This window comes from Rattus rattus, chromosome 7, assembly GCF_011064425.1.
Source record: "Rattus rattus isolate New Zealand chromosome 7, Rrattus_CSIRO_v1, whole genome shotgun sequence".
Taxonomy (NCBI): Eukaryota; Metazoa; Chordata; class Mammalia; order Rodentia; family Muridae; genus Rattus; species Rattus rattus.
The window spans coordinates 112,542,379-112,565,913 of NC_046160.1; the positions used below are offsets into that span (position 1 = coordinate 112,542,379).

Consider the following 23,535-nt stretch of genomic DNA (forward strand, 5'->3'; position numbering starts at 1 on the left):
CCAGTAACGTGAGTCTCAGCAAACAGTCCATATGGCTTAGTAATTGGGGAAGGGGGGCGGAGGGGGCTTACACCAAAACTACATTTCCCAGTCTTCCTTGTAGCTAGAGGAGATCATGTGAGTAGAGGATAGCCAATGAAATTTAAAAAAAAAAAAAAAAAAAAAAGGAACACTATAGGGAGAGCCCCTGACACCTGCTAATCCCACAGGACCCTATTTGTCCTCCCCTTATCTCTGTGGTGGCTGATGCCATCTTGGACCATGAAACACTTGAACAGAAGCCAGCAATGCACTAAAAATAGCAGCAGAAGGCTCGTCCCTGTGGCAGAGCAATACTTGGCTAGCTTGCTTACATCAGCAGCATTTGCCTTTTTTACAACAGCCGTGCTATCGGCTCCTATCCCGGGGCACCTAAGACTGTCTGTTTACAACTTGCCGGAGTGTTTCCTCCCCTGGAACATTAACTTGCCCACCATCATGGCTCCTCAGCTCCATTTTTATTCTATATTCTATCTCCTTGGAGTGTTGGCTCCTACAACAAGAATCACACCTGCTTTCCATAGAATCTTCAACATCACCATCAGTACACGATACTAATGGCCTCTCATCATGAAGGCACGACTTGACTACATACTGATGGCCTGAAACAGACCAGTGTGGGAGAAAACCCAAAGGGCTGACTAGTCAAGGCGTTTATTATGCACTGAGAGAAATCGCAAATAAATTAAAACTGACGAAGTCAGACCCTATCCACAAACACAGCGCAGTCGAGATGAGCATTACAGTAGCAGCACACACACCACAACTGTGCTTTGGGGGCTTTGTTCAGTTTCAAGCCAGGGTCTCACTAGTCTAGGCTGTGTTCGAACTCACGGAGCACCAGAGGCTGTTGTCCCGTTACCGATCTTCCAGCCCGCACCTCCTGGGCACTGTGATTATGAGTGTGCACCACCTGAGCCTGGCCAACCTTAAAGGATTTTAAAAGTTTCTGTTTCAAGTATAAAGAGCAGTGTATTGGGAAGGCAGTGGAATTTTCCATGAAGGCTACAGCTCCCCGCCATCTTGCCAGCATTTAAAAGCACTTAGATGAGCAGGGATTATCTGACAGAGCAAACAGTGAGGGTGAGCATGGCAGGGCAGCAGAGCAAGTACAGTGGGAACCAGGCATGTGGGCTCCGTCCCCAGCACATGAGAGCTAACAAGAATATGGATTCATCTCAGTACGTCTGGCTTCCTTTGAAAGAAGCAAACCCTAGCCCTTCCTTTCAGGGCTACCCAGCAACTGAAATGGAAACAAACCCCAAGGCATTTGCAGCTAGACAGGGAAGGTCTGAGAGTCTCTTGTAGTGTGCTGAGGAAGAAGCATTGGCATTGAGATAGCCCTGGTTTGATGCTGATGGATAGAAGAAGCAAGTTTACCAGGGGTGTTGCGACACCCCCCCACACACAAAAGAACATTAGAATCTTCCTGGGAAGTCACTGTGGGGCCTGCAGAACATGCGTGCACGGCCCACGAAGAGCCAGAAAACAACAGATAACAAAGGGGGGTGGAATATTCAAATAATCAACAAGGGGCTTTCTGGAGAGGTTTCACTAGCTAAAAGGTTCTGTAGGTAGGGCTCAGAGGACAGGGATGACAGCAGCTCTCACACCATGTTAGGTGGCTGGACAGGCATTAGCAGGCTTGGAGGCCATAAGGATAGACACTTAACAATGAGCTTTGAACCCCACTTCCCTGTTCCCTGGCAACACAGAGAAGGAAGGATCAACTTTGCCCCCAACTTTTAGGATTTAAAAATACTATAGGAAAAGGAGAAGGCCCGGTGGCTGTGCTGTGGTCCATTAAGGAAAAGCTACCTCCTCCAGCTGCAAACAATAGAATGTGAGCGTCTCTCCCTGGAGGGAAACAGGACATTCTAAGCTGTCCCAAACATTACATACTATATCAACTCCTTTGAGAGGTAATCCAACTGGGCCTGTCAATCACCCATACAGGAGACCACCCCTCAGGAAAGCTGATTCACCAGAAGACATGCTATGGGGACGGGAACAATGATTACTCCCCTAATGAGATAATGTACTCGCCTCGGAGCCCCTCCCCCAGTGCAGTGACATCACACCTTCATTATGGAGTCTGACTGCTCTTCTGACTTCTGACTGAAAGAGCCCAGCTTTCCTTTTCCCTTTCTGTCTCTTCTTTGGAAATGTGCCTTGCCCTGACGGTCTGGAGATTACCATTCTATCTCTGATGAAGCCCCTCTCCCTTGCGTAAGCTGCCTACCAACTTCTATGGCTGAACCTGCCTACTTTCTAGGACCTCAACTCAAATCACATGGCTACTGCCTCATCTTCTGCCTCCCAGCAGCTACCATGCCTGCCCTGTTCTTTTCTCTCAAACTCTAAGGAAACTTTCAAGAGCTTCCTTCTGAATCCATGGTTTCAGAAGTTCCACACCCTAGGGATTGAACCTGGGGCTTTTTTTTTTAAACTCCCAGTCACCTCCCTCCCACAATCTTTCCCTTTCCCTTCTCCTCTGAGTGGGTGGGGGCCTCTGGGTATCCTCCCAACCCTGGCACTTCAAGTCTCTGTGAGGCTGGGTGCTTCCTCTCCCACTGAGACCAGACAAGGCAGCCCAGCTAGAAGAACATATCCCATGTGCAGGCAACAGCTTTGGGGATAGCCGCCTTCCTGCCCTCCCCCTTGAGCTGTTCAAGACCCACATGAGGTCAAGCTGCACATCTGCTACATGAGTGTAAAGGCCTAGGTCCAGCCCATTTATGTCCTTTGGTTGGTGGTTCAGACTCTGAGGGCCCCAAGGGTTCAAGTTAGTTGATTCTGTTGACCTTCCTGTGGCGTTCCTATCCCCTTCGGGACCCACAATCCTTTAATCCCAGTGGAGTAATGGAGACATCAACCCACCCACAAAACTTTCAACCCCAAATTTATCCTGTCTACAAGTAATACAGGCATGGGGGAGGGAGCAAAGACTGAAGGTTATACGACCAACCAGTAACCGGCCCAACTGGAGACACATCATTAACGATACTCTGTTATGCTTGCAGACAGGAGCATGTTGTCCTCTGAGAGGCTCCACCCAGCAGCTGACTCAGACAGTACAGACACCCACAGCCAAACAGTGGATGGAGCTTGGGGATTCACAGGGAACCTAGGCCTTTATATGCATGATGGTCAAGTGCTCTACCTTCGAACTACAACTCCCAGTGGTTAAATTATTTCAGTAACAATGCTAACAATGTGTAAAAAGGTAGAGCAGTTTCCCTGTGGTGCACAGACATGCATTAACTGTAGGCTTCAAAATAGAAACTTCCAAAAGGACTTTATCAAGTTTGCTGAATGATGAATGAATGAATGAATGAATGAATGAATGAGTGAATAAGCAGGCAAACAATAACTAGCTTACTTAAGAGGACAAGAAACATCTGTCTCTCATGTACTGTGGAGGATGAAGAAGAAGCCTGTCTGGATGGAACGTATGGAAAGACCAGTCAGAAACATGGCCAACGGGAGCACAATGATTTGGGGGGATGCTAACATGATGAGTCCATCAGAGGGCAGGATCTGTGGCTCGAAGATAAGAGCACTGGTTGTGCTTCCAGAAGACCCAGGTTTGATTCCCAGCACTCACATGGTGGCTCACCACTGTTCCCAGGAATCCAGAACCGTCTCCTGACCTCTACAGGCAACAGACACACATGTGGTACACAGACATGCATGCAGACAAAACACTATACACATAAAATAATGATTTTTTTTTTAATAGAAGGAAAAAAACGGAAAGATTCCTGTTAGCTAGCTAGAAAGGGGTTAGCAACCTTGGAGGCAAATGAACACGATCCCTCCTCTATGTTCTGCTTGGACCTCACCTCCTACTACCCCGGTGGCACCAGAAAGGAACACACTGAAATTGCCCTGTCTTAGGCCTCCTGACCAAAAGAATGGAATACATTTGATCTGCTCCAAATATTAGAACACTGCACACTGTTGTCTCCTCTCGACTTGGTCTGATTTCTTGCTGTGAGGAAACACTAGCCACTTGGGAGAGGCCGAAGAGTGTGTTACACTTACAGGTTAGCCCATCACCAAGGAAACCAGGAAAGAACTGGGACAGTGCTGCTCATGGGCTGCACCTCCTGGCCTGCTCTCTTATACACCCCAGGACCACTTGCCCAGGGATGGCACTGACCACAGCAGGCTGGGCCCCTTACATCAACGGACAATAAGAAAATGCCCCAGAGCTTGCTAACAGGAGTCTCTCATGGGGGCACTCACTCGGTTGTCAACCCTCTTCTCGGACTAACTTTGGATCTGGCCAGGACGCCCCGTCCTCCACCCCACCCCAGTGAAGCTGATTCACCTGAAGATAAGCCTAGGAGATGGGAGGAAGAATTCCCCTTTAGTGGAACACTGTACTTCCCTTACCAGACGCCCTCCCTCACTGCAGCTGTGCCTGCCTTTCCTAGTTCTAATTCCCCTTCTGTCTTCCCGATGCTCACCAGGCATGCTTTCCCCGACACATTAGGCCAGTGGTTCTCAAACTGTGAGTCTCGAACCCTTCGGCAAACCTTTAGCTCCAAAAGTACTTATTTACATTATAGTTCGTAACAGCAGCAAAATTACAGTTATGAAGTAGCAACAAAAGTAATGTCACTGTTGGGCGTCAGCACAACTTGAGGAACTATATTAAAGGTAGCATTCAAAAGGCCGAGAGCCACTGCTCTACGCTTTCCCTGCCTCCCGGCCTCCCTTGACCACCATCCTGATAAAAATTCAACCTCAACAAGAAGATGGAGACTTTCCAACGGTCTATTAGAAACTTAAAGGTCACTGAGGAAAGCCCCATCCCTCAGACACAGCTCTGGACCCAAACTCCTGTGATCCTATGGTGCAGATTTTAAAGAAAAGGATAGTATCACAGTCTCTAGACAGAGTCCCCATGCATCTTTAAAACTTATACCCAGAGAGAGGAGGAAGTACCACAGTCACAGCTTGGCTAGAGAGGCAGAGGCAGGCAGAGCCCTCAGTTCAAGGCCAACCTGGTCTGCATAGGGAATCCCAAGCCAGTCAGAGGTACATAGGAGACCTTGTCTCAAAAACATAAATTAAAAAAACCCTAAATATATAAACAAATATAAATATAAATATAAACAAAAAACCCTACAATGTATGATGGGGAGGAAGGTAGAGATATAAAAGGTTTGGTCAGAGTTATTAAGAGAAGTCTATTCACATGACTTTATATCCAAAGGAAGAAATCTAACATTCTGATAAGGAATGAAGACTCACTATTGTCGCCTAAGAGTTAACCCAAAGGTGGGCAGGAGAGATGGCTCCCCAGAACCAGTACTGCTCCTGCAGAGAGCTTAGTTATTAGCATCCCAACTGCCTGTGACTGCAACTCTGGAAATCCGATGCCTCCTCTAATGTCTGCACACACTCACACACTCACACACTCACACATGCACTCCGACACAAAAGGCAGAGCCGTCTTCCTCCTAAAGAAATCACCAGTTAAATATATACTGCCCAGTATACACCTGGAAACAAATTCTCTGGGAGGGAGGCGGGAATAAAAGGCCATTATGCATGAGGAAAACTGTCAGATTGTTACTCATGGTGGTGCACACCTCTAGGCAGCACTCAGGAGGCAGAGGCAGGCAGAACTCCAAGTTCTGGGCCAGCCTGGTCTACAGAGTGAGTTCCAGGACAGCCAGGGTATATAGAGAACTGTCTCTAAAACAAAACAAGACAAAACAAAACACGAAAACCAGAAAGAATCACATTTTACCAGGAGGCACCAGGACAGAATAACTGTGAAGGCCAGGACTGGAGGAGAATGTGTGTGAGTGCACACCTACACTGACTGTGTCTCTCCTGCTTGCCCTCTAGAGTTCTGTGTGCTGCATCCCCGGAATTAGTCCGGACTTTATTCTCCTATGCTATGGCATGACTGGTCCCTCTGGGCACAACTGGCAGTGCCATTGTGCCTATGATGACCTGCTTAGCATGTTCAATCTAACAAAAGAAAAAGAGAAAGGAGAGAGGGAAGGAAAAAAAAAAAAACCTAAGCAAACAAGATCTCAAGAACAAGGCAGAATTCATCAGCACTTGATACGCTGCCACTGAACTCAGTAGGGGGTCAACAATGCCTCAGACACCCAAGACCCCAGGGCCAACAGCAGCACTGCACCACTTCCAGCACTGCTTCCACAGGCAAGAAAACTGAGGTTCCAACATGGCCAGGCACTGCCAACCCCTAACACCAGACTCTAAGTCCTGCTCCGAACTCAGTCCCGGATTGGCTAAACCTCGGGGCCACCTCTACAGGCCAAAATGGTCTTCAAAGCTGTCGGCCTTGCATAGAGTAAGCACATTTTGTACACTGTTTCCTTTATAAACCTTCTGATGATGAGACGTTTCTGTTAAAGTGGCAAGAAGGGAAATAAATAAAAAGCACGGAAATAGAAACTCGCATACCTGCTCCATTCTCATCTAGACTGCAAAAATTAACTGCATTCTTACTCCTCATTTGCAAGTCCCCAGAGAAGCCAGCACACGCTCAATACAAGTCCAGGTACTTGTGTCTACGAGGGAAAAAATGATCCCAGACTTTAAAACAACATGACCTTGATGGATCTCAGCAAGTGCAAGTTCGCACAGGACAGGGAGCAGCTGATCCCTGTGAACCAGGCTTGACCACGGCATGACCATGGCAAGCTGAGCAGGCTTCAGGAGCACAGTTCCTCCCTCAAGAAACTGAGTTCCCCGGGAAGGGGGCGGGAAGTCAGCAGATGATCCGGGAGCATAGTTCCCTTCCAGGGGATGGAGACAAATTCAGGGACATCACAAGGAAGCAAGCAGGGTGTGAAGTACTCTGAAGACCCAAGTGCTGGCTGTCTTTAAAAAAGAGTGAGACCAGGTAGTGGCGATGGTGCAAGCCTTTAATCTAGCACTCAAGAGGCAGAGACAGGAGGATCCCTGAGACCAGGCCAACCTGGTCTACAAATGAAGTTCCAGTAATACCAGGGCTACGCAGAGAAACCGTATCTCAAAAAAAAAAAAAAAAAAAAAAATTAAAAAAAAAAATAGTGAGGTGGAGGAGGAGACCAGGGGGAAAAGAGGGGGGAGAGGAGCAATATATTCAAACAAGCAAACCCTGTAAGAGATCCCACGACCAAGTGTAACCCTGCACAAGCCATGTTGGGGGTCCTAATTCAACATCTAACAACCTTGGATATTGGATATCATGGCTTAGATGACATAAGCCTTTCTAATGTTGGGGGGAGTAGGGAGGCAGGGATAAGAGGAAGGAGGACTGAACAGACATCCTGGCGTTATAGCTGCATAACAGATTACGGATGATTCTCCTACACTCTAAAGTATGCTGAAATAAAATGACTCACAATCTAAACTTCCCTCAAAGTACTTTGGCGGTAGCAACAGCAACAAAAAAAATGAATGAAGCCAGACAATTCTCATTAAACCCTGATCACGGAGTGACAGGAGACCAAACTCGTATTATTATATCCACTCTGGCTAGCTAAAAATGCCCGTGATAAAACAGAAACAAACTTAACCTGTCTTTTGAAGCACTCTGAGAGATAAAACAGAAGCAATCTCATATTTTCTCTTGACTTAATTGAGAAAAAAGGTTCTCGATGAAATCTGAACACTCAGGGAAAAGAACTAAACGCATGCCTGCAATCCCAGCAGGGGAGGTGGAGACAAGAGGGCTAGGAGTTCAAGGTCCCCCAGAGCTAAGTGTCAAGTTCAAGGCTTGCCTATTTGAGGCCCTGTCTCAAAACAAACAAACTGACCAACAAACGAAGGATGAAAGGTCGCTCCCTGGTTCCAGGACCTTACCTATAACACCTAAGGACCTTGAAAATTCTGACTGCCAGCTTTCCCAGCCCACCTCAGAACCAAATCTCCAGGGTGGGGCCTGAGAGGTGGTACCGGCGGCGCTAAGCGCCTTGCTTGGGTGACTGAGATGCAATCTAGAAGGTTCCTTCCTTCTCCAGGGGCCCAGCCAAACAGTAGTCCAGCAGGGTCCATGTTCCAAGCCCCGGGGGGACAAGGATTCCACAGGATCCCACATCCTCCTCACTGCTATGCAAGCTTAAAACTCTGTTCTCCAATTTTAAAAAACATACCAAAAGAATGAAAACAAACAAACAAAGGAGGTGGCCTGGCTAACTCGGTGTATACAGTGTGCCAGGCCTCCATTCTCTGTCATGTGACAGCGCAGTTCTCGCCAACATCGGGGTGTGTTCAGACATTCATGTTGAGGTTGAGCCTCCTGCCAAAGCAGAACTCCCTGGGAAGAAAACAAGTGTATCTACAGAGCCTAAGGGACTCTCGCTGGGCAATGGATCAGCGAGAATGCCTTCGCCTTTACGCAGCAGATCCAGGAGAAAAACCCCCAGTGAACAGGTCAGGGCTAGGGCCCTGGCTGCACTGACTATGCCTGACACTTGAACAGCCACCAGAGGCCTCCAGCTCACCCAAGGAAGAGAGAAGAAAAGAGGAGGGGGAAAACAAAACCAACCCACAACCATAGCTTTGTTCCAACAGCGCCAAACCGCTGGGAACAAATTCGCAGCCACAAAACTGACTGGCATTTGATCAGAGACACATCAACACAGGTCACTGCCTCAGCTGGGACGGCAGAACTCAACAATTCAGAAAATTAACAATCTCAAGTCCTACAAAACTCTCCCTGCCAACAGGTATCAGTGTTTGCTGAGACTGACAACCCGCACCACTGGGAAAAAAAAAAAAAATGTGACTCCAAGAATCCAGTGTGAGGCCAGGCAGGGGCTGGGTAGACCCTCCCGGTGAGGTCTGACAGGCACCATCCTGCACTCTGCAGCAAGGCAGGGTGAGGAGTAAAGAATCTTTGTGCATCTCACTGCAGGCTTGGGGCTGGTCCTGTCTAACGTTTCAGAGTTCGCACTAGCTAAATTACTTTTATGTGCCGTGGTCTTATGTCAAACATGGGGACGCAGGCATGCTGTAACTTGCAGAAAGGATGACATGGAGCTAAAGGCCCTGTTCACTCTCCTCAGCGGCAAGCGGCTCCGGGGGCCTGACTGGAACACTCCTGGCCCCGTTCTGAGCTTAGACTTCCTTACTCATGCTTGCTCTCTCTTGCCTCAAGAAGCGACCTATAGAAAAGTGTTTGACGCCACAGCCTGGCTCTTGGAAAGAGAACGGTTTTTAAGTTTTCAGAATGATCCCAAAGCGTGGGACAGAGTCTTGAGAGTGGTCTCCAGCGCTGGAGAGATGGCTCCACAGTTAAGAGTACTGGCTACTGCTCCAGAGGTCCTGAGTTCAATTCCCAGCAACCACATGGTGGCTCACAATCATTTATAGTGAGAAATGGCGCCTTCAGGCCTGCAAGCATGCATGCAGGCAAGCAGAATGCTGTATATGTAATTAATGTTAAACAAAAATAAAAACAAATAGGTTTGGAGAGTGGTCTCCAGATGTTTAACCTGAGACAAAGGGCACCCAGAGATAACAGATTGCACTGTGTAAGGGGCATGCCTTGAGCCTTACAGATGTATATAAACTAAGGACCTGGAAAAGAACGTTCCTACATACATGTGAGCACACCCTGACAACATCAGCCTCAGCAAGCAATGGCTCAGAGGTTAAGAGCTCACGGTTCCTGCAGCAGAACCAAGTTCAGTCTGCAGCACCCACAGTGGACGGCTCACAACCACCTGTAAATCCGGCTCCAAGAACTTCGGACACCTCTGGCCTCTAACGGCACCTGCACTTGTGTGTGTCCACGGGTACATGCACGAACATTCATATTCTCTCTGTCTCTGTCTCTGTCTCTCTCTCTCTCTGTCTCTCTCTCTCTCTCTCTCTCTCTCTCTCTCTCTCTCTCTCTCTCTCTCTCTCTCAAATCAATTAACAGTGGGAACCTTAACCTAAGCAGTACTTCACACTGGCAGTTTCCAAGTTTCCTGTTGCCAAACACTTACGTATAACACCAGGTTTCCTAGAAGTCTCTGATTGGTCTGGAGTCAGTGAGTATGTTCAAGTATCTTTCAACAGGGCAGCATCTCCTATTTTACTCATTCCAGAAGCCTGAGAAGTTGCCTTTTCCCCAATACTCAGAAAGAAGCTGCCATTTTTCTGCAGTACTTTATGGCGATTTTCCTAATACACAGACCCCTCTGTGAACACACTAGGTATTGCCACGTAGACCTTTGAATTTTAAAACCCAACTGGCCCAACCATGTGGAAGGAAGACAAGAACGACGAAGACGCTGGATTGGCAAAGCTCAACTGTGTGATTCCGTGAAATCATATCAGGGTACCTCTCAAGAGACCCCTCCACCCACGACACAGCCAAAAGAAAGTATAACCAAGGAAGTTTCCCCACAATTACCCATTCACGACTACTTCAGTGTGGTAACTATATATTCATTTTTAATGCTGAAAATTTCAATTAGAAACAAGAGATAAATAAATGAACCCAGTTCCAGAAGACACGGGCGCCTTACCTGACTCCTCTCTTTGTCCACTTTCTTGAAACACTTATTCAGGGACAAATTATGTCTCACTGAGTTCTTCCACCCAGTAGGTGCATTTGCAAAATACGGGAAATGTTCTAAGATCCAGTTGTAGATATCCTTCACTGGCAGGCGCTTGGTTGGAGAGTCCTCAATGGCCATGAATATGAGGCAGCTAAAAGAGTAGGGGGGCTTGCAGTTGGGGTTCTGCCTGGCATCGTAGGGCATGTCCGAGTGGGCGGGGGACGGCGGGGTATCATCGTCCAGGTCCTGCACGGGACTGACACTCCTCAGGACCGACTCCCCAAAGCTCTTCAGTAAGTTTTTGCTCTCGTGCAACCAGTTCAGGTTGGTCAGCTCCTCATCTTCCATGGTCCCCTCTTCTAATCTGATGTCAGGCAGAGGGAAGTCGAGATCATCATCTTCCTGGAGGGCCTTGGAGAAACCACTGCCCCGGTACCGCTGACTCAGTCCACTGGACACACTGATTCCTGAGCTCTCGGGCTTCTTACTGGCAGGCATGACTGGACCCATTTACGTGAAGGCTCCTAGGAAGGACAAGGCAGAGAGGTAATGAGCTGGAGAAGTTCAGAACAGGAATCGGTTCAGTCCCCACCTGACTCACTCTCCTCCAACTACAAAGTGATGGTACATCAGGATTCCTGCACGGCAGTCACACGAGCCCACATACAGTTACACAATGAGGAAAAAGGAGCCCAGAGTGCCAGCAGAATAGTGACTGGATGGGCCTTTAAACAAAACAAAACTGAAGATATCTGTGGCTCTTTAAATGTACAAACACACCGTAAAAGGAATCAGCGATTTCTCACAGTGGCTCCTCCCTGGGTCCACAGTCGCTCCCTGTGACCTAGGAGAACTTATTACTACTTAAGTGTCATCCATCCTCTATGATACATGGATATACCCAGAGCACACAAACTTCTCAAAAGACTCAGACAAACACAGCAAGGTAAGTGTAACGGGCAACTACTGTGGCTTTCGTATTATCAGACGCACTGTTTATCCTTCTCAAAGAGAAAAGGGCTAGATCTGAAAGTACTCACTCAACTGTAATCCCAGAACACCTGGACTCCCGACATTCTTGAGGCTAAGGCAGGAGGATTGATAGTTCAAGGCCAAGCTAGGCTACAGGAGATCCAATCTCAGAAAAGGGGGTAGGGGGGCTGACAAAATGGCTTATTGGTTAAAGGGGCTTGCTGACAAGCCGGATGGGCTGACTTTGATCACCCAGACCTACATGATGCAGAGACAATCACTCCAGTCATTTGCCTTCCGACCTCCACTACACACACACACACACACTAACTCGCATGCGCACACACGTGTGTAAATTTTCTCACTGTAAGTAAATAATAAGATGAGAAGGAAGGCAAGGAGAATTGCTTCCAATCCCATAAGAAGATTCTCATTAGGGCCTTGGAAGTAAAGCTGTAACCAGAGGCCACTGATTTGACTGTTTGGTTTTATCTTTTTTTCCCCCCCACAAAGATTGCAAGGAAAGAAATCACAATTTTAATTGCATTTGACAAGTATAAACCAGGACAGGGGATTCTGCAGACTACAACTTGACTAAGTACATTCAATTTAAAGACATCTCCAAAGAGAAAAAGTTGTGTGACCTCAGGCACTGAGAAATAAGCGGGAATGAAGGATAAGCCATGAACTAGGACCAGTGAAGAAAATGAAGTTGGGAGAGCAACTAGAAACTTCAAACCAGGAAGGCAAATTCAACAGAAATTGTAACAGATCCTACCCAGCCCAAAGCATCTCCATTCTTATCAACGACCTAGAACAGAGAGTAAAAGCAGCGTGTGACAAGAAAATACACGGAGATGTCAAATTTACCAACAGAATCACCCCTACAGGCGCACCCCTCTGGTACACAACTCGAGATAAAAGGGACAATGGATCTTTCACTGGCTGTGCGCAGGGCTAAAAACACATGCTTAGATTAAAGAGCCTCTCCTCTTTTGGCTCAATGAGGAATTAAAGCAATGCACCTAGAGAAGGACGAACACATCTAAAGCAAGCAAATGGTTAGCCCCAGCTCCTAAATAGCGTGAACACGGCATCTAAACGGACCACTGTCTCAGCACAGGAAGTTCTAGAACTGGGTTCTAGAAAGCTCTACGCAGAGCTCCAAACAAAGAGGCGGCATGCCTGCATGCCACAGCTCTCTTTCCACCAGCCCGACGGAGACACCAGAGGCACAGCTCCCAAGTGGATAGGAGATGCCATCTCTAAGAGGGGGAAAAAAATCTCCACAGGGCATCCCTATCCAAATGAGGCAAGCCAGTCCAGAAGAATCCAATTCACCCAAGGAAATATTCCTGTCCAAAAAGGGAGTTCATCTACATAGTCATCGTGCATGTTATAGAAAAATGCTAGCTCTTATCTCCAGGCTTGGAGCTATTTAATGAACCCAGCCTGATACAACTTTTAGCTTCCTAATGAAGAAATCAAGGCCAGCTTGTCTCCAAGTTTCCTCAGATTCCCCTAGAAAAGGTTCTAATTGCCAGCGTATCCACACACAAGAGAACTACCCAGCCAGTGGAAGTCAACTTTAGCACCAAATGAAAGTTTTATGTCTCCTGAGCTTCCAAACAAGAAAATTATATCATGGCTGACAGTAAAGTAATTTAATTGCACTGTTGCTATGACAACATACTGCTCTCTTTCTTTTTAATTTGCTTATTTGTCAGTGGCTTCCCAAAGGAACTAACATGCTATTCTCCAGGTTTTCTTTTGTTTTCAACAAACACTGCCAGCAACGTGGTCCTATATGAAAAACAAATTTGGATGCCAGGGCCAAGAAGAGGTGGTCTGGAGGGTTTCTAACCCCTAGATTATGTGTTTCCCCAAACTCTCCACTAACTACATTCCCTACAAATTCCTGGCTTTACAAGAGCATGGAAGGCTTCTTACCATCTCTGTCCTTCTATATTACATCAAAACAAACAATTCCCAGAAACCACAGCTGAAGAGTTTTCCATTATATCTCAAGTACGAAATTTTCCAAATCTCCTTTCCCTTCTTATTTTAGAGGGGCGGAGGGGTAGTGTGAGTCTGAGGTCAAGCAAACACTTTTTTTGTTTTTAATCTGCGGTTAATAATGTTACTCTAAACAGTTATCCACCAGTGACCGCCTTAAGTTAATGCTTACGTCTCACACACCATCCTTTTGTTTTCATTTTTTTATGACTTCCTGTGTTTTTTAATCTTCCTTTCTTTCTTTCAACGAAGAAAATGGAGTAGAAACGCTTACTTTTTTTGGCTAATAGCAGAATGTCTCCAAATAACTGACAACGCCATTACTGCCCAGGTCTGAACAGATGTTGGTGCTGAACTTTTTAAAAAGTTGAGAAATCTTTCTCAACCAAAGCTGGGCAGTCGCGAGTTTGGGGGACCGGGAACCTCCCCCTCCTTGCGCGCGCACGCACGCACGCGCTCCACTCCCTTTTACTGTACTTGTCAAAAACATTTCAAGGGGACCAACGAGGGCAGCGATTGGCTGGGCTCTGCGTCAATCAGCGGCGTTGCCAGGCAACGGGAAAACTGCTCTTCTCCGCGTACACAGGGCAATTGGGAGCACACATACCTTCACTGCTGGTCAGATGTCATAAACCTTTTATTGGCCGCAGCGTGGCGAGACTAAAACAAATCAATACGCGCCCACCGTCCCTTTAGCTCGCGCGAGGCCCAGAAAGGCTTGCAAAGAGTCAGGGTGCGGAAGAGGGCCCTGCGGGTCTCGGGATGCTCGCGGCCCGTGCTGAGCGTGCTCGGCTAGGGAGGGGATCTTTGTTAGGCGCCTGTTCGCGGTCCTGGGGTCAGGAGTTGATGTGCACCCTCTGCCAGACTCGGATTGCTGAGGATGCCTGTTCCACAGACAATACCAACTCTGTCGCTCTCCGAGTCTGAGGGGAAACCGAGGCACGCGAAACCGACAGCACGTCAGGGCAGGAAACTCCTGGGCGGGCAACTTCCCGGCTCTGGACTCGGGTCCCCCCACCCCGGATCGAGCTTGGCCCGCGCCCCAGCACCTCGAGCCCCGTCCCCATGCCGCCACGACCGCTCTCGAACGCGGACCCCAGCCTGGGTGGTGCGGGCGGGCGCCGGCACGACTCACCTGGCCGAGCGCACACGGGGCCGCCGCTGCCTTCAGCGCAGCCGACAAAGTTTCGCAGGCGCCCAGCGGCATCGCTCGGGGTCCCGCAGCGGACGCTCGAGCCCTGGGCGGGCGTCGGGGGCGGCCGCGGATGCGGGCGGCAGGGGTGAGGGGAGCGGCGCGGCATGGGCCCCGAGCGAGCGTCCGCGGGCGCCGTGTCCTCCCGCCGGCCCCGCCGCTCTCCACGCCCCGTCCCGCCTCCCGCTCGCCTCCGCTGCGGCGCGTCGGGGCCGGGGCGCGCCGAGCTGCGAGAAATTGTTTCCACTGCAAACAAAAAAAGGCGACACATGACCAGGCAGGAGGAGGGGAAGCGCGGGGAGGGAGGGGCGGAGGGAGCCGGAGAGACGGAAAACGTGGGCTGGGCGACCCCGGGCTGCGGCGCGGGTCCGCAGGGAGGCCCTTTGGCCAGGCTGGGTCCCCGGGCTCCTATGCAGCACCCGGGAACCCCAGGGGAGCCGGGCAGGTGGCGCGTGGCCGGCCCCCTCCCCTGCTTCAGGCCACACGGGCGGTGCTGCGCAGCTGGCAACGTGTCGCCGCAGCGCTTTTACCCCTGCCGCCTGCCTTACAAGGCTCGAAAGTAAAAATAAAAAGAATTACGACGCGAGCGAGGCTTCTGAGGGTGAGGAGAGAAGATTCCACTTCGCTCCAACTACTACTGCAGCACTCCCGAGGCGGGTCCAGTCCTCCTCCACCATGTACCTCTTGCCTGGGACGAAAAACTGATCCCCAGCCTAGGCTGTCTTGGTTTAGGAGGACAGGAGGATGGCTGCAACTACCGAGGGAGAGATGAACCCCAAAGGCAACGTCAGTGGGTTCACCCCAGTGGGCTGGACTAAGGTCCCCATCCGACTTCTACATCTGGAAAGAAAATACGTCTCCGTCCTTCACCATTTTGAGTTTCATCAACTAAAACGATAATCCCCACCCCCCATCCTCCAATAGTGCAGCCACTTCTCCCAGTCTCCAGACACCTCTAGAGAATGGCCACCCACTGCTCAAGGCACAACAGCAGGCTGCCTTTGGTGAGGATGAAAGCAGAGTCCAATAGGACACCCTGCTGGTGACATAAATAAAAATAGGATTGCGCACCACTCCCAGGTAGCTAGGCAAGCAGGTTCTACAAAGAGAAGCCCAAAGCCATCCTCCCACGCCCACCAGAAAAGTGGACAGCTATGAAGAGCTATCTGTGAACTGAGCTCAACAACCCAGCCGGGCAGGAACTTTTATCATAAACAGACAGGGAGACAGAGAGAAATACCACGTGCTTCTGAGAAGTTTGTTTCAAAAGAACAAGAAAACCCCAAACCAATCTGAGATTAAATCCTCCACTTAACAAAACTTCAAGATTAGGCAGGCGGCAGGAAATCCACGGCAATTCAGACTCACAGACTTCGATACTTGCCAAGCACCCAGAAGACTTGGAGAAGCCCAAGGTAGCCTGAGGTCATCCAGCACCACCTTCTATGTTACTGAGCACATCTTGTGACTAAGCAGAAGGTACCCGGTGGCGGGCACATTAGATCATCTCTGGAGTCTCACACCAGTGATTCTAAGGCGCACTACTGGTAACCAAAACCAGGACAAGGTCAGTCACCTGTGGCTGAGCTAGGGCAGGTCCCCCTCCTACAACAGCATGCCACTGGACAATGCTTAATCCCCACCAAAGGAATCAGGTCAGAACCCACCTTAGAGAATTTGTACTCTTCAGGCTGTCTTGAGCTGCTAGCCCTCCCAAAGCCCCTCACACACTACCTAGGCATCTCTTTACATAAAGTAGGCCCGGCACATTATTTCCAACCCGGTCCTTCTTCCTAGGTTCAAAAAGCAGGAATGTGAGTTTCCTATGTTCAAAATGAAGGTGATTATGCCTGAACTTTGTCATTCCTAAGACTGGGTGCGGTGCCAACTGTTAGCCTCCTAGTATGTGGCCTGGTCATGCCAAATCAGTGAAAATTAAACACACATAACAAGTTTAGGTTCTAAGAAGCCATCAGGAGAGGGAGGAGCACAGTGAGTGAGGGAAGCCACCTTTAACGAGCTGGCCTTTTCTTTCCTTTCCCTCTGAGGGTTTTTGGTTTCTTACATCCACAAACCGAGTAGCTAGCTTGTCTGGAGAAGCATATGAGAAACATCTGGAAAGCCAACCTCAGTCCCAGTACCCTAAGATGGGGGTCCTAGCTGTACACATCAAAAGAGACCCCCCGACCCCGGGATGACTGTGCTGACAAACCTCTACCTCAGGCAGGAGGCGGAAAAGGCACGACAAACAGAGCATGACTCGATATCTGATTTTTTTCCCCTTTCCATTAGAGACATGCTAAGAAATGTCAGGTGGTGCTGTCCTAAAGAGAGAACGGTAGGCCGATAAGGTAGGCAGACCTTGTCTGATGTGCAAGGTCCACGGGTCTGCCTGCCTGCCGATCTGAAATGGGCCCAACCAGACCTTTGCTGTAAGCCAGAGAGAGCTTCGTGTGCCCTCCTCCAACTGTGATTCCACAGATCTCTGGCTCTGGGACAGGTATCCTTGTCATTAGCATTCAGGGGCCAAATTCCTGTAGGAATAGCCTCATGCTCAATTTTCCTGGTGCGCCTTCCAAATATACCCTTATATCTTGGGTGCCAAGAAACCTCAGGCAAGCCAAATAACTTAAACTATTGTTTTGAACAGATATTTGACCACAGACTCCTATCTCAGACCTAGAACTCACATTAGAAAACATTTCTTTCCTTTCTTTTGTTTTGTTGTTGTTTTATTGTTTTGGGATTCGGTTTTTGGTTTTGTTTTGCCCCAGCCTCCCCAAGCCCCAGACGGGGTTTCTCTGTGTAGCTCTGGCTGTCCTGGAACTCACTCTGTAGATTGAAGCTGGCCTCAGACTCACAGAGAGTCACCTGCCTCTGCTTCCCAAGTACTAGGATTATCCATAAGACTTATGACTAAAGTCTTATGCCATTGCTGCCCAGCAGCATCTATTTTCTGATTGGTGACTTGATGGGACCACTCCAGACCCCGTCTGGATATAGGAGCCAAAAGACTTGTGTTCTGGGACAGTCAGCCCAAGTCAGTGTAGGCCTCCATTCCTCCTTCACGGTTCTTAATAGAACAGCTGGTAGGTCCCTCAAAGCATTGACAACTAAGTAGATACAAGAGAGACCTTGCTGTAGGTGCAAAGACTTGAGGAAGGCCTGGAAAGGGGGCCCTCCGGTCCAAGGTAATATCAACTGGTTCTAGTGAAGAAAAAAAAAAGCAGGCACAAGATGGAGCCCCACAGCAGGCAGCTGAGCTGATTGCATGGAACTGGGGAAGCCTACGTGCAATTCCTCTTTCCTTTCCCTCCCTCCAGCACAAGGTATTTCTTGCTTCTTGCCAATACAGCCACTCTCCTCTCCTCCCTGCAGGTCGGCTGGCTTATGGTCACACATGGCTTCCCAGTGATAGTTCTTGAAGCCTTCTGACTTTAGCATCCACTACCTGCAGACTGTCTCAAGTCTTCCGCTCTCCAGTTTAAATCCTCAGGGAAATCATCTGACTTCGTCATTTGACCCCACCCCCAGCGCCCACACTACAAGAGCGAGAGGCAAAGCATGTGGTAGACTATCAGATACAAAAGGCTTAGGGAACGGAGAGTAGATAATTTTGTAAAGAAGAGATCTGATAAATATGGTTGGGAGTTAGGCCTGGCAAAATGTAGGTGTACCCTAGACCTGAGTTGTTTGTCCCAGAAGGTCCTTAAAAGCCACCTGGGAAGCCATTCCTTAAAATATCCTTAATCCCAATATCCTTAAGTGGGATCCTAGCAATGTATATCAAGAAAGCACCCCATGGAGTGGTTGTTCTGAAAACCTCTCCCCCGGGTAGGAAAGTGCAAACAGACTTATTGAGTATAACTTGATTGTGTTCAAAATGCCCTTGTTTGTTGAACAAACATTTACCAAGCATTAGGTTAGGTGCAAGAGGGCCAAAGTCTCCCTCCTACAGGGCTTACCTATTTGTAAACAAACGTGGAAGCGTCCTAACAAAACCCATGGAATACCAGTGTGAGCATTGCCTTCGCACTCCGTTCTCAAAGCGAGGGAAAGGGCTAGGTATTTACACAACCCACAAGTTGCACTGTCAGAGAAATAGGACTCGAAAGATGAGTGCAATTTGGATACGGCGGGAATTTCTGGACAGCTCAGACAGCATGGCCACCGTTCACACGAAAGACTGTCGGAGCTGAGAGAGCTTCAGTGTTGCAGCACCTGTTAGCTCACAGGCATACAGCCCTGGGTTCCCGCCTCAGTACCAGAAGCAAACAACGGAACGAAGACAATTTTGTGATTTTTTTTTTTAACAAATTTAGGAAGAGGGACAGATATAGGGGAGCTAAGAGAACTCGTTGCTCTGTGGTGAACTCAAGTTCAGTTTCTGCCTCATCAGGCAGCCCATAACCGCTTGTAACTCTAGCTCCATGGGATACAATGCCCCATTCTGGCCTCCTTGGGCACACACGGTATACATGCATACATACACTCAAACTCACACACACACACACACACACACACGCGCGCACGCACGCACGCACGCGCGCACATGAAATAAATAGGTCGCTCTTTTAAACTGAGGTGAAAATACTGTTAGTGACTCCCCCGGAGAACAAGTTTTTTTTTTTTTTTTTTCCTGATAATGTACTTCTCTTATGCTTGCATTTACATCTGTAGAGTTCTAAGCTTTCTACCACAGTGTTCCGGTTATTTAAATGTGCCTCAGAATTACCTAGAAGGCTAATTTAAATGCTACCAATGGTCCCCAACCCATAATTTCTGGTTCCAGAGGCCGAGGCTTGACCTGCACCTTCGCATCCCTAAAATGCACTGCAGGCCTGAGAACCATACTTTGAGGGCCACTGGATTCCAGAAGAATCAATCGGTCTGGAAGGGTGGGGTATAAAAGTCACCAAAAGCCCAAGAGGGTGTGTCCTAGGAGGAGGAGGAGCAGGTACAGGCAGAGACAATCCCTTAGTCACAGCTTGACCACAATACACAAGGTCGCTATTTGTGATGGCCAAGACAACAATAACAAACCTCACTTTTCCCCTTCTGTGGAGAAGAAAGAGACCCTCGGCTGGAAGACCCAGAAGTTCCTCAGTGAAGTGGAAGACTTGGTCACCATTTGACAACCTCTGTGCATCCCCTCCTGTGTTTACCAGGCCAATCCTCAAGGGTGGAGCCTGGGAAAGGCTTCTTGGTATTTCTTCAGCAGGGAGTAGGCAAGAAGGTGACTTGAGGTTGGGAGTGGGGAGGGTAAGGAAAGTACCAGTGATGGGTGGGGTGAGATTCATTAATTCAGGCTGCCCTGCCTACCCTGAGCCTATGAAGTCACCTGCTAGAGGCAAAATAGAAGTATACAGTCTCTCAGCTCCTGAGTAACCATAAACAAAACCGTAAACTGATGATGGTCTAGACTCGGGCTCAGGCAACTCATTCAGTCAACAAGGATTTGCTTTCAATACCTATCAACTCCACGCCCATCGCTGAGTAACGAGGTCCTGAATGACAGCCTGGGAAAAATACACGTGGCACCGGTCATCCAGGACAGGAGGGCATCTTAAAGTTTGTGTATTATTTTATGAGCACAGGTGTCATGCCTGCCTGTGTGTCTGCGGACCACATGAGTGCTTGGTACCTTTGGAGGCCGGAAGGCGGCGTCACAAGTGGTTCTGAGCCCTCAGAGAGCGCTGAGAACAAAACACCGAGTCCTCAAGGGCGGCCAGTGCTCCTAACTACTGAGCCATCCCTCCAGCTCACTGGCAAGCATATGCGAAGCAACAATAAATGTATAAACATACCAAGCCCAATGCCAAGACCGGAATAGTACAGCCAAGCAGACACATGCTAGGACGTACCAGCTAGATAACCCCAGGCAAGGAACATAACTTCTTTCCCTCTATCTAGTTTCCTTATCTTAAAAATGGAGGAATGGAGGGTGGGCGGAGGTTGACGAGATGACTCCTGGTGAAATCTTAGCAAGTAAGCAAGGCAACCAACCACAGGCAGATCTTTGGAGCACACGGGGGTAGAAAAGAACTAGGTGTTGCCCTCTGACCACCACACACATCACACACGGACACACACATGCATGCTCTCGATACATGTCACACATACACATAATAATAATTGCTATATATTATATAAATATCATTTATTAACAATAAAGAATTATAAATAATTGGTATGAATTATTATTATTATTAGTAGTAGTAGTAGTAATTTTAAAGGGGAAATGAGATAATAACTAGTTACATCAGCTAGCTTTGGGTCATTATTTCAGAATGCCTGACATGATTACCTTATAAAGAGAAAACATGAATTTTTGGGGCCTCTTTTCTTGGAGGTTCCTATCCATCGGTGGCCATGCTGCTTTGGGCCTTTGGTGAGGTAGCACATCACAGCAGGTATAACTGCGAGGACAAAGTTACCATCTCGTGACTGGAAGCTAAACAGAAAATGAAAGGTCTCACGGCCCCTCAATCCTCGTGGAAGCACACCTCCAGTGATCCAAAGACTCCCACTGGGCTCAACATCATAAAGGCTCCACCACCACCCAATAGCACGACCACCCTCAGGAGACCAAGCTTTAATACACAAGCCTTTGGGAGAGGTCCAGCATCCAATCTATAGCAGCCTTTCATTGAGTTGTCACAACAATTAAATGAATTAATATTGGTAAGGAATCTAAAATGGAGTCAGATTATGTAGTACAGGGTTTTGGTTAAGTAAATAAATCAAAAAGAAAGATTGAGTTTGCACACTGACATATTTGTATAACAATTTAGAATCTGTATGCCATATCAGGGATTGTAAAAGATTAAAAAAAAAAAAAGGTAAATATTTTATATATGAATGAAACTGGGTGGGGGTACCTATAAGCCCAGCAGTCTAGCAGTGGAGGCAGAAAGATCAGAGGTTAAAGGTCATTCTTGACAACACAGGGAGGTTGAGGCTACATGAGGTTCTGTAACAAAAGGGGGAGGCAATAATTATAAACGCTAGCAGGCAAACTTTTTTAATACCAGATCTGCCATGTTCCCTCCACTGGCCTAAGATTTATGATCCTCCTGCCTCAGTCTCCCAACGGCTGGGACTGCAAGGTCTGTCCTACCATATCCGGCTCACGGTATTTAACTTCAGTAAAGTCAAAGAAACACATGTTATAGCAACTGTGACATCTCATTTCATCTGTCAGATGGACCCACACTTAAAGGTAAAACAGGAGCGCAGGTGGAAAGGTATCCTCACACAACTATAGGATGGGTCCCTGCCCTTAAACAAATAATTAAAAATTATTTTAATTATTATGGAGAGATGGCTCAGTGGTTAAGAGCACTGACTGCTCTTCCAGGGGTCCTGAGTTCAAATCCCAGCAACCACACGGTGGCTCACAACCATCTGTAATGGGATCCAACGCCCTCTTCTGGTGTGTCTGAAGACAGCTACAGTGTACTCATGTACATAAAATAAATAAATAAATCTCTTTAAAAACTGTATGCACTGAGCCCTCCCACGGATCCTAGACTGCCGGGCCACAGGGATTTAGCCTAGGTGCTTCCATTCAACCAGACCTCCTGATGCCTGAGGTGGGAAATTCAAACATAAGCAGGAGTTGCAGGACTATGGAGGGATGTGCATGCAGCATCTATGTCAGAAGGTCTCTGGCACCAACAGAGACGACAAAAAGGCCCCCACAGTGCATCCGAAAGTGTTTTCAGGGACAATGTCTAAAATCCTGGAACCGTGAGAACCTGAGAAAATAAAAAGGCTGGAGTCATTATTAAACCATAAGCTAGCTCGGCCTCGTGGCCCCTTTGCTACGCCATACTTGCAGTTTTCTGATAGTTTCAAAACCATGTTTTAAGCCTTCCCTCTTTTCTGACTCAGCATCGCTTTCTCAGACTGAGTAAAATAACTTCCAAACAGTTCATAATGTTAAGAGTTGGGGGGTGTAAATACGCTGGCAAAGCTTTTTACAAAATTAAAAAGTATTTCATGATCTTTTTAATGGTGTGTGTGTGTGTGTGTGTGTGTGTGTGTGTGTGTGTGTGTGTGTGTGAAATGATGCGTCTATAAAGGTTAGCAGTGGGAGCCAATGGAATCACTACATATTATAAACCCCAGATTCAGAGATATGAAGTCTATCTGCCCAAGAAAGGACTCCAGGTAAGCCTTGTGAGTAGCAAACTTTCGCTTCGAAGATACGAGAACTCCAGACCCTTGCGCATTTGTGGAGGAGCAAGACGGAAACCTAAGGGTTCTTTGGAAAGTCAGTTGTGCTGGACGGTGTTCTGCCAGGGCGAACATGTGAAGGGGTGTTTTCCTGAAGCAAACACAGGTGAAAGGCTAATGCAGTCTCAGGAAGGAGCGTTTCCTGATGCAAACATAAAGTGAAAGGATGTTCTCTGAAAAAGCAAGCACGGAACAGGACACGTGATGGAAGAGTCTTCAGTAGCCACACGCATATCGGGCCACTTACATTTCTTAGTTGAGCTCCATTTGTTGGGACTCTATAAAGAGAAACTCACCAACAAAACAAAACAAAATAAAACAGAACAAAACCTTTCTGGTAGTAAACTGCAGTTTCTTGATGCTTCCTCAGACTCAGGGTGATTGGCAGAGTGATGTCAGCAGAGACAGACAAGATCCACGGCCGACCCATGATGCTTGGAGACAGTAGAAAAAGGACTCAATGGACAGTGAATGGGGCTGAGCTAAGCTCACTTATAGAGCCAGCTGTGCCAGGATCGTCACTGATCTTCGCTTCGCTGAGAG

At 48.0% G+C, this 23,535-nt stretch overlaps 1 protein-coding gene across 9 annotated transcripts in view; it reads right to left on the reverse strand.

Annotated features, from left to right (window-relative positions):
• Foxn3 (forkhead box N3) overlaps positions 1 to 23,535 on the reverse strand; it is a 375,175-nt gene that overhangs the window by 194,452 nt on the left and 157,188 nt on the right. For 7 of the 9 annotated variants that reach the window (XM_032908258.1, XM_032908265.1, XM_032908263.1 and 4 more), the window contains exon 3: positions 10,539 to 11,095. In XM_032908258.1, coding sequence (XP_032764149.1) covers positions 10,539 to 11,081 — 543 coding nt within the window. In that variant the 5' untranslated portion in view covers positions 11,082 to 11,095. Of the gene's footprint in view, positions 1 to 10,538; positions 11,096 to 11,351; positions 11,893 to 14,694; positions 14,917 to 23,535 lie in introns of those variants that run through there. The other 2 variants (XM_032908261.1, XM_032908260.1) reach the window with 2 other exon arrangements.